Genomic DNA, 8,868 nt, shown 5'->3' with positions numbered 1-8,868 from the left:
CTGCATGTTGTAACTTCTGGCTGTATAAGTTTAGTCTTTGTTTGTTACGCTCCTTTAAAAGTCATATTTGTGACCGAGCTCCTCGTTTACGGCCATCCCACCCTGATGAACCCATCTGATCTCTAAGCAGGGTCGGGCCTGGTTAGTTCCTGGATGGGAGACCGCCTGGGACCACCAGGTGCTGCACTTCTCACCAACCTCATCATGGGGTGCGTTGTTCAAGCCAGGAGCCATTGTCAGTACTGGGGGCTGAGCCCCCCTAAAGGTCAGATCCTAGAATCGCCCCTGCTTTGTCATCTTCAATCTGGTATTCTTTGTGGGACGAACGGACAGCATCTCTCTGATTCTCTAACAACAGTTTGGAACATCAAAGAGCAACATGTTTCTGACAAACGTTGTTTTTAAGTCCCTCTTGTCTCACCTGGAGACCTTGCTGCAAAGGAGGAAAACAGCAGGAGGGAGGGAAAGGTCAGGGATGGAAGAGGGGGAAGCAGTCATGAGTTTCCAGTGATAAATGAAAAGGATGTCATTCAGAAGGTGAACTGATCAGTAACAGGTGCGGTAACAATCAGACCTGGCTCACCTGGAGACCTGGCGCCTACATGAAGAAACAGAGTGGGAAAAAGAAGAGTGCAGAGATGCATTCATTTAGTTCTGTTCATTATCTGCTCATAAAGTCTGCAACAATAAAAACTGGAATAAGAAAAGGAATAAAAAACAAAGGCCGTGAATTCTCCAGTACATCCTGCGTTAATGCAGAATATAAGTATTAATGTTTTATTTGCATCTTTTACTACATTAAGTTGGTTTTTACTTTTGGTACATGGATTTTCTTTTCTCATGTGTTACCCAGATAATCTTAAATATTAACTTGTGTGGTTAAGTGAAACTGTTTAAACTTTTTTTTAACTTGATGCTTGTTGTGAAACCAACAATAAAAGCTCTCTGGTGGAAAGTATTCTTGAGTTTATGTTGCTGCGCTTCCTTTGAGTTTTGGATATGAACACCCTGAAAGATTTATACTCAACAGACCGAAGGCCTGACGCTCCTGGTCTGTGGAAATAATCCCAGTGAAGTGAATCGGATGTTTTATCTGATTCCAGTGACTGAAAGAGCTCTTCAGCATGCCGTCGGTTTGAGCAGAAACTCGTCAAAGACCCGCTGAATTACATCAAATGTGCAGAAGCACGAAAACCTCTGACCAACGTCCCACTGCACATTAAAATCTTGGAGGTTGGATTTTATTTCTAGACAGAAGTTCACTTTGATCTTGGCCCATTTGGAACAGCTCAGTGTTGAATGGTAAATGGACTCTACTTATTCAGCACATTTCTATTTTATCAAGATACTCAAAGCTCTTTACAACAATCTGTGCCTTCTTCTACCCACTAATCAGACTAATCAGAGCTGTATCACATTCATACACCGATAGGACACACATCAGAGACAATGAGGGGTTCAGTGTCTTGCTCAGGGACACTTCAGCATGTGACTGCTGGTGGAATCAAACCCCCAACTCTCCCACTGGAGGACGACTGATCTAACCACTCATCCACAGCTGCCCCTAAAATTACTGCTATGATTCCAGTTTCTCCAACATGAGGCTGTCAGGATGGTTTTCTACTGCAGGAACTGACTGATTTATCTGAAGGAGGTTTCAGTGGAGGCCGTCTATCCCTTTAACATATTAATCTGGCTGATTGGATCATGTGCTATTCTTTAGATTTGACTGTAATCTTAATCTCCTCCACTAACAGGGAGACATGCAAAATGAACACTTTTGTAAACAGCAGAGCCTATATGAGAACTTCAAATGATTCTTGATTAATCTCTGTAGCTTTAATCTGAAGTTGGTGTGGGGTAAAGAGAGCATATGTGTTAACGCTCCATTTACTAAAACCTAAGAAGTGAGGAAGTTATTGAAGCATTTTGTAACATTACAGGTTTCTACAAAACAATTTACAATATAAACAGGGTGGAGGGAATGAATGTTAACAAAACTTTACTTCAGCAGGAACTGATGAAACATCTAAACTGCTCGTTTCCTCTGAGATGATTTCCCTGATCAACTTTGTGCACCTGAATGAAACAGACGAGTTCCTAATCTCACCTGGAGAACGAGCTCCGTGGATGCCCCCGTTGAGGTTCTCACTGATGCACAACTCCAGAGACGTTCGTGGTTTTGGGACAAACTCCTTCCTGGGTTTGACAGAGGTGTCCCTTATCCTACGAGGAGCAAGAGAAGGGATTGTTCAAATCAAAGTTCAGGTTCAAGTTCTGTTGCTTTGACGTGGCAACTTCAAGAATACCCACCGTTCATCAATTTTACTGGAGAGCTGCGTGAGGATTTCAGCTGCCCGGGTGTGATACTGCACCTGGGCGTGGACTAACGCCGCCAGCTGGCTCACCTGTTCAATCTGTTCACATGATGCATAACACATACAGACATCTGTTCACATGATGCATCACTCATTCAGACATCTGTTCACATGATGCATCACACATTCAGACATCTGTTCACATGATGCATCACACATACAGACATCTGTTCACATGATGCATCACACATACAGACATCTGTTCACATGATACATCACACATACAGACATCTGTTCACATGATGCATCACACATACAGACATCTGTTCACACGATACATCACACATACAGACATCTGTTCACATGATGCATCACACATACAGACATCTGTTCACATGATGCATCACACATTCAGACATCTGTTCACATGATACATCACACATACAGACATCTGTTCACATGATACATCACACATTCAGACATCTGTTCACACGATACATCACACATACAGACATCTGTTCACATGATGCATCACACATACAGTATCACAGAGAAATCATCTGATGGGTAAAAGACAAACCTTGTTACAGATTAAATTAATCTGTAAACTGCTTTTTTCATCCAACCTTTATTTTTGCAGGTTAATCCCATTGAGCCTGTTGGAGTCATTTACAAGAGAGACCTGATAATTTACACGCTTCATTTATTTTATCTAAAACTCCATGACCTAAAGAGACTTCTATCTGAGTAAGGATCATGGAAATGACATGGACTGTCTGACAACGTTAAATAGATCAATATATTTTATAGCAAAATTTAATAGCAAAGAAAACTATTATTGAGGTCCTGTAAATAAACGTGTGACACGAGCAGAAGCTTAAAATCATAAAATAAATCTAGAGTCTTTTTCTCTGTACATTTTGATTTAAAGAACCAGACTTGTACTTTATAGAAAACGTTTTTAATGAATAGTTATTTCGGTTGTTAAAGGTCTTTCAGGACTCGGACAGACCTGAAGGCGGCTGGTCCTGTGTCCCATGTCTGGCTTTCATGGATTCTTGTCCTGTTCCTTACAGGTGACTGTCAGACCCTGCTCATCCGGGGTTAACACATATTTTATTTACTTTGTTTTAGGTCTCACACATTCTCTTCTGCGTTTCTTACTTTTTAAGGCCAAACTGAACAATTAGCTCAGATACAAGAATTGAACAGAAAATTAATTGAAATGAAATTTAATAAAAAAATAAATGTCAGAATCCAAATCAAAGTTTTGAACGAACCTGTTTATAAATAATTTCTATAGTTCACATATAACTTTATCCACTTTTTAGAACAAAAATGCTTCAATGCCCATGTAAGGTGTCAAAAATGTCCAAACTAATGAAATATCAAAATACAGAAACAGAAAATTCTTTGTTTAGTAAAATATATATTTTTAATTTTACCCAATTTTTATTTATCATTTCAGTTTACTCTCAGTTTTAATAATTTTGACACACAATCAAAGTTTAATGTGACAAGGTAAGGATAAAACAAAACAGGTTCAGAAAAAAATGATAAAAAAAAAAATCTTCATATTTTTGTTTTTAGGCCACAACGTGACACTTTCATGGCTTCTAGTAAAAAGTTGCATCTCCCATCCACACGTAGAAACCAAAAACAGAATAAGTAAAATAAAATCTCCAAACAGGTGAAACATAAATAAACTGGACTTGCACATGCATTGATCTTCTGTTCTCCAAAGCTTTGGACTCTGATGAAGTCTACACCTGGTTGTTTGGGATCTCTTTATTCCACGACACGAACTCTTTGGAAGCAAAGCATAAAAACCAGGAGCTCCGCAAGGAGGCGCAATATACGCCCGACGGGATAAAACACATTCAAGTTGTTATTATTAAATATGTTTTTACCGTGTAATACATAGACATCTGTGTCGTTATTATTACCCAATAAAGTCTTAATTTATTTTTAGAAGAAAAAAAACTTAGTAAAATTGTAATGTTACGTGGTGACCTGAGAAGATTTCTCTACATATGAAATATAACAAAGTGTAAGAAAGGGTGCCAAGAACATTTAATCAGGTCTCTCTCATAAATGAGTCCCCGAGGCTCCATGGGATTAACTTGTATAAATAAAATGAATGAATGTGCACGGCCTCTTATCGTGACAGACTTCGCACCAAGTTGATCACATTCCTATCAACGGTGTAGGAAGAGTTGAGCTGATAATAAAACTAGCAACGGACGATGACACAACTTGCACCACAGCGTGATTAGACTCTTCTGGAGGATTCAAACTGGCTGGATTAAACTTTTAAAAGTAATACTTACGTCACTCTCCAACAAGTTGAACATGCTCTGCTCAGCAATCTCCTTGGAGTCATCAAATTTCTCCAGCGCTTGTTTGATCTCGTCATCCGTCACTTTGCCCTGACGTTTCTTCTTATAGTCAAAGTCTAGGCGGCGGCCTTCCAGTTTCTTCAGGTGATGCTGAAAACGTCAACCTCACAGTTGAAATCCGTAACTATTAGAATTGTGCTTTTGACCATGGGTGGTGCGCGACAGCTCCACACTTGTACCTGAATCTCCTTGATGTCTTTTTCATGGAGGTTTTGCATTGGATCGATGAAGTTCTGCTTTACCTCCATGTCCAGAGCGTCCTTGACCTCACCTAGCTCACGCATGGCTTCGCCAACGTCAATCAGAGCAACACCTAAAACAGAAAGAAGAAGAGACTCAAAAGTCAATGTTACAACGTCAATGTAAGTCCAAAATAGGAAACAATATTCATGGCCTTCTCATTAGACACAGATTTGTATGTTCTTCATTTCAAGACGGACTGCAGGTACTTCCTCTGGTTGAACATCCCGTATAACATTTAAAGACTCCGTTACAGAGTGGTTGACAGAATAAATTGGGCCACTTGGTTCAGTTTCTGTGTGAAGCTCTCAGGTGTCAAACTCACCAAAGGTGGACTCCTCTCCGAGCTCCCGTCCAAACCTCTGCATGGACTCTCCCAGCATGGTCTCGGTCTGCGTGTAGCCCGGCCCTTTCTCCTGGCCTCGCATACGAGACATGGAGTTCATCATGGTCATCTTGGCTCTGGTGGCTGTAAACACACAAACAACAACAAAACAAATAAACAAAAACACAAAACAGATCGCATCCAATGAATGTTCCACTTCGATCATGATTTTGAGATGTAGTCCAAAGAAACCAGAGGTACAGAGGTGAAGTAAACTCCAACTATGATTTCAGGAATTTTCCTTCTTTGCTTCCTGGAGTCGGGTCCAGAGCAGCATCTTGAGCAGGGAGGTCCAGACATCTCTCTCCACAGCCTCTTCCAGCTCTTCTGGGAGGACTCCAAGGTGTTCCCAGGCCAACTGAGACATGGTCTCTGTGTCCTGGGTCTCCTCCCAGTTGGAGCAGTGGTTCTACTCTGAGTCTCCACTGATAACTGAACTTCTCACCCTGTCTCTAAAGGACAGTCCAGCTACACTTTGGATGAAACTCATTTCAGCCTCTAGTAACAATAACATTAACTTTGTTAATGCCTAGTGGGGAAATTCATTCTGTTTCCTGTCACTCATGTGGAGCAGACAGCTGCCACCTAAGGAGCAGCTGGAAGGTTAAGGGCCTTGCTCAAGGGCCCACAATGGGGCAATGGTTATATGACAATATGGTTTGTAATGATGTGAGGGTATGAACATAGACCGACTGGTAAATAGACAGCTTTACCTTTAAACTATGAAAACTGAAATCTAGATGGTGAAACTGACTTTGATGAAATACAGATGTGCTTCATCAAGTAATCTTCACTGATTATCTACTGAAATGGATGAAACTAATTGATCTACTAAGAGGAAATTACTGGAATAATAGTGTTTCACATCTCAATGTAAGAGAAGTCTCTGAATGATAGCAAAGTAAATCTTCAACTAGGCCTAATTTATTTATTTTATTAAATTAAGCTAAACTTTGAACAACCCTCTGTAAGTCCCACAGAGTACTGATGTTTAAAATAGAACGAGTGCTTTCTGTAGGACTCCAGTGGTTTCTGGAACCATTTCCTCGCAGCCTCCGAGTGGCAGGGCAGAGCCACACCACCGCAGCTGGTACAGGATCAGTTGGCCACCCGAGACGGACCTCGAGACCTGGATGAATTAATTAATCTCACCATCCGGACTGATCACTTCCTTTGAGAGGGACACAAGAAACACTACAAGTCCCCTGAGTACCCTGTTTCCAGTGATCAGACATTTCTGGGACTTGAACCCAGACCTGCCAAAACCTTCAGCTGTGGCTGGAACCAGTGCAGACTGGACACATCAAGTTACCACCGAAGGAGGGAGCGTTGGATAAGTGTCAAAGACTCTCAGTAAGAGTGGTCACTTCATCACCTGTGTCCTGCTCATTTGATATTCCAGCAGAAGTCCAGGGATGTTGGTGGAGAGCTCTTCAGGTTCTCCTGGTCTCATCTTGTTTTACCTGCTACTGACTGTGTGACTATGATAAATCTCCCCATTAGCTTTGGTGCATTCAAGTGCTGAGCAAAACTGGACCAGTAACAACCTAGTGGAGCAACTGCAAACACCAGATCAAGAACCAACTCAACCACTGTCACCATCGCTGCTCTTACAGGTCAAGACCTCGCTCTCAAACCCAAGACTTCCATTTTGTGATCTCCAGGAACCATCATGAGAAGGATGGGTGTTCACTCCTCACTTCATTCTGAGATACCTGTAGATGCTACAGAGACACAAGCCGGAAATCAGATGGGCAGAAAATGCAATGTGGAGTTGACGCTATTCTTCTTCTTCTTTCAGCTTTTCCCTCTTCAGGGTCGCCACAGCGAGTCATCCTCCTCCATCTCACTGTGTCCTCTGCATCCTCTGTCCTCACTGTGTCCTCTGCATCCTCTGTCCTCACTGTGTCCTCTGCATCCTCTGTCCTCACTGTGTCCTCTGCATCCTCTGTCCTCACTGTGTCCTCTGCATCCTCTGTCCTCACTGTGTCCTCTGCATCCTCTGTCCTCACTGTGTCCTCCGCATCCTCTGTCCTCACTGTGTCCTCCGCATCCTCTGTCCTCACTGTGTCCTCCGCATCCTCTGTCCTCCCTCCAACTACCTCCATGTCCTCGCTAACTGCATCCATAGATCTCCTCTTGGTCTTTTTCCTGTCAGCTGCATTTCTAACATCCTTCTATTACTAATAATCAATAATCAATAATCTAGTTGTGATTGATAGAAAGAGTTTAAAGTGCAGACAAATAGATTTTAGACTGTGACTTCTGCCAGAGAAAGAAAACCACCCGGCAGAATGTCTGAGAAGTGTCTGGTGAAATTACACATTAAAGTTTATAAAACCTGTTCCCAGTGATCTTGCTCTGAGCGACACAAGAACCCGGAGCTCAGTTCTGTTACCTGGGTTTGGCTGCAGGTACTCTGTGGTCTTTGTCATGATGTCCAGCACCGCTCGAGCCGTAGAATCCACCCTCTGCAGACCCAGTCATTAAAAACATGTAAAAGGAGAAGGAACAGATGCAACACGAACAGATTCTGCAGAACGTCTGAAGGTTTGTGTTGGAGCTGCTAAAACTCCTTTCACCAGCAATATATAGAACCTACGCTGAAAAACTAAATGTCACAGGCATTCATGTAAAAACATCTAAAAAGTGTAACATAAAAAGTAAATCTTAAGAAACATCAATGATTTCTGAAGATTTCTATTAATTATATGCAAAGCTTAAAAATGTACTAACATTCATTTATATATTTATATATTAGCACTTTTTAAAAATGCAAGGACTCAAATGGACAGCAGATAAGACGAGGTTTGATATTTTTAAAACTGCGCCAAACGTAAGTTACTAAAGTTCCACAAGTCAAAAGACTCGTGTGTCATGTGACTCTGGAGCGGGACAAACTGGCAAACCATGAACATGAACATGGACTGACGAAGGTTTACGTTTTTAAAAAGTGTTCCTAATGAAGACAGAAGTCGGAGCTGGTCCATCAGAGCTTTCACAACCTGAAACTCCAGAAACTACAGTGGAAGCCCGTGGTCTTCATCAGGAAGGCAACAGAAGACAATAACCTTTTCCATCTCGGTGAAGTCCTCATCATGCTTTGTTCCTTCTGCTCCTCCAACCTTCTCGCTCACTCTCTGCAAAACAAACGAACATTAGCAGCTCAACGCACGACTGAAGGATTTCTTTCAAGGTCAAAGTTTTTTTTAATTTCTAAACAATGAAGCAAAACAGGGGGCACGGTTGGTAGAACTGTCTCCTCTCAGCGAGAAGGTCACCGGTTCAAATCCCGGCCCGGGATCTTTCTGGGTGGAGTTTGCATGTTCTCTCTGTGCATGTGTGGGTTTTCTCCAGGTATTCCAGTTTCCTCCCACAGACTAAAAACATGCATGTTAGACTGATGGTGACTCTGAATTGTCCCTGTGATGGACTGGAGACCTGTCCAGGTGTCCCTGTGATGGACTGGAGACCTGTCCAGGTGTCTCTGTGATGGACTGGAGACCTGTCCAGGTGTCTCTGTGAT

The 8,868-nt window shown here is 42.0% G+C and overlaps 1 protein-coding gene across 5 annotated transcripts in view; it reads right to left on the bottom strand.

The window, feature by feature from the left end:
- The window catches only part of LOC119423239 (endophilin-A1), a 17,874-nt gene extending 9,394 nt beyond the window's left edge, over nucleotides 1–8,480 (bottom strand). For 2 of the 5 annotated variants that reach the window (XM_037690646.1, XM_037690648.1), the window contains exons 1-7: nucleotides 8,414–8,480; nucleotides 7,741–7,813; nucleotides 5,283–5,426; nucleotides 4,897–5,030; nucleotides 4,649–4,807; nucleotides 2,314–2,417; nucleotides 2,111–2,226 (exon numbers count right to left, since the gene is read on the bottom strand). In XM_037690646.1, coding sequence (XP_037546574.1) covers nucleotides 2,111–2,226; nucleotides 2,314–2,417; nucleotides 4,649–4,807; nucleotides 4,897–5,030; nucleotides 5,283–5,426; nucleotides 7,741–7,813; nucleotides 8,414–8,422 — 739 coding nt within the window. In that variant the 5' untranslated portion in view covers nucleotides 8,423–8,480. Of the gene's footprint in view, nucleotides 1–421; nucleotides 434–574; nucleotides 599–2,110; nucleotides 2,227–2,313; nucleotides 2,418–4,648; nucleotides 4,808–4,896; nucleotides 5,031–5,282; nucleotides 5,427–7,740; nucleotides 7,814–8,413 lie in introns of all 5 variants that reach the window. The other 3 variants (XM_037690643.1, XM_037690644.1, XM_037690645.1) reach the window with 3 other exon arrangements.
- Nucleotides 8,481–8,868: the final 388 nt, after the last annotated feature.

Source organism: Nematolebias whitei, chromosome 16, assembly GCF_014905685.2.
Source record: "Nematolebias whitei isolate Nwh7 chromosome 16, NemWhi1, whole genome shotgun sequence".
NCBI classification, from domain to species: Eukaryota; Metazoa; Chordata; class Actinopteri; order Cyprinodontiformes; family Rivulidae; genus Nematolebias; species Nematolebias whitei.
The sequence above is the reverse complement of the archived record's forward strand: the minus strand, read 5'-3'. Positions and strand labels throughout refer to the sequence as shown.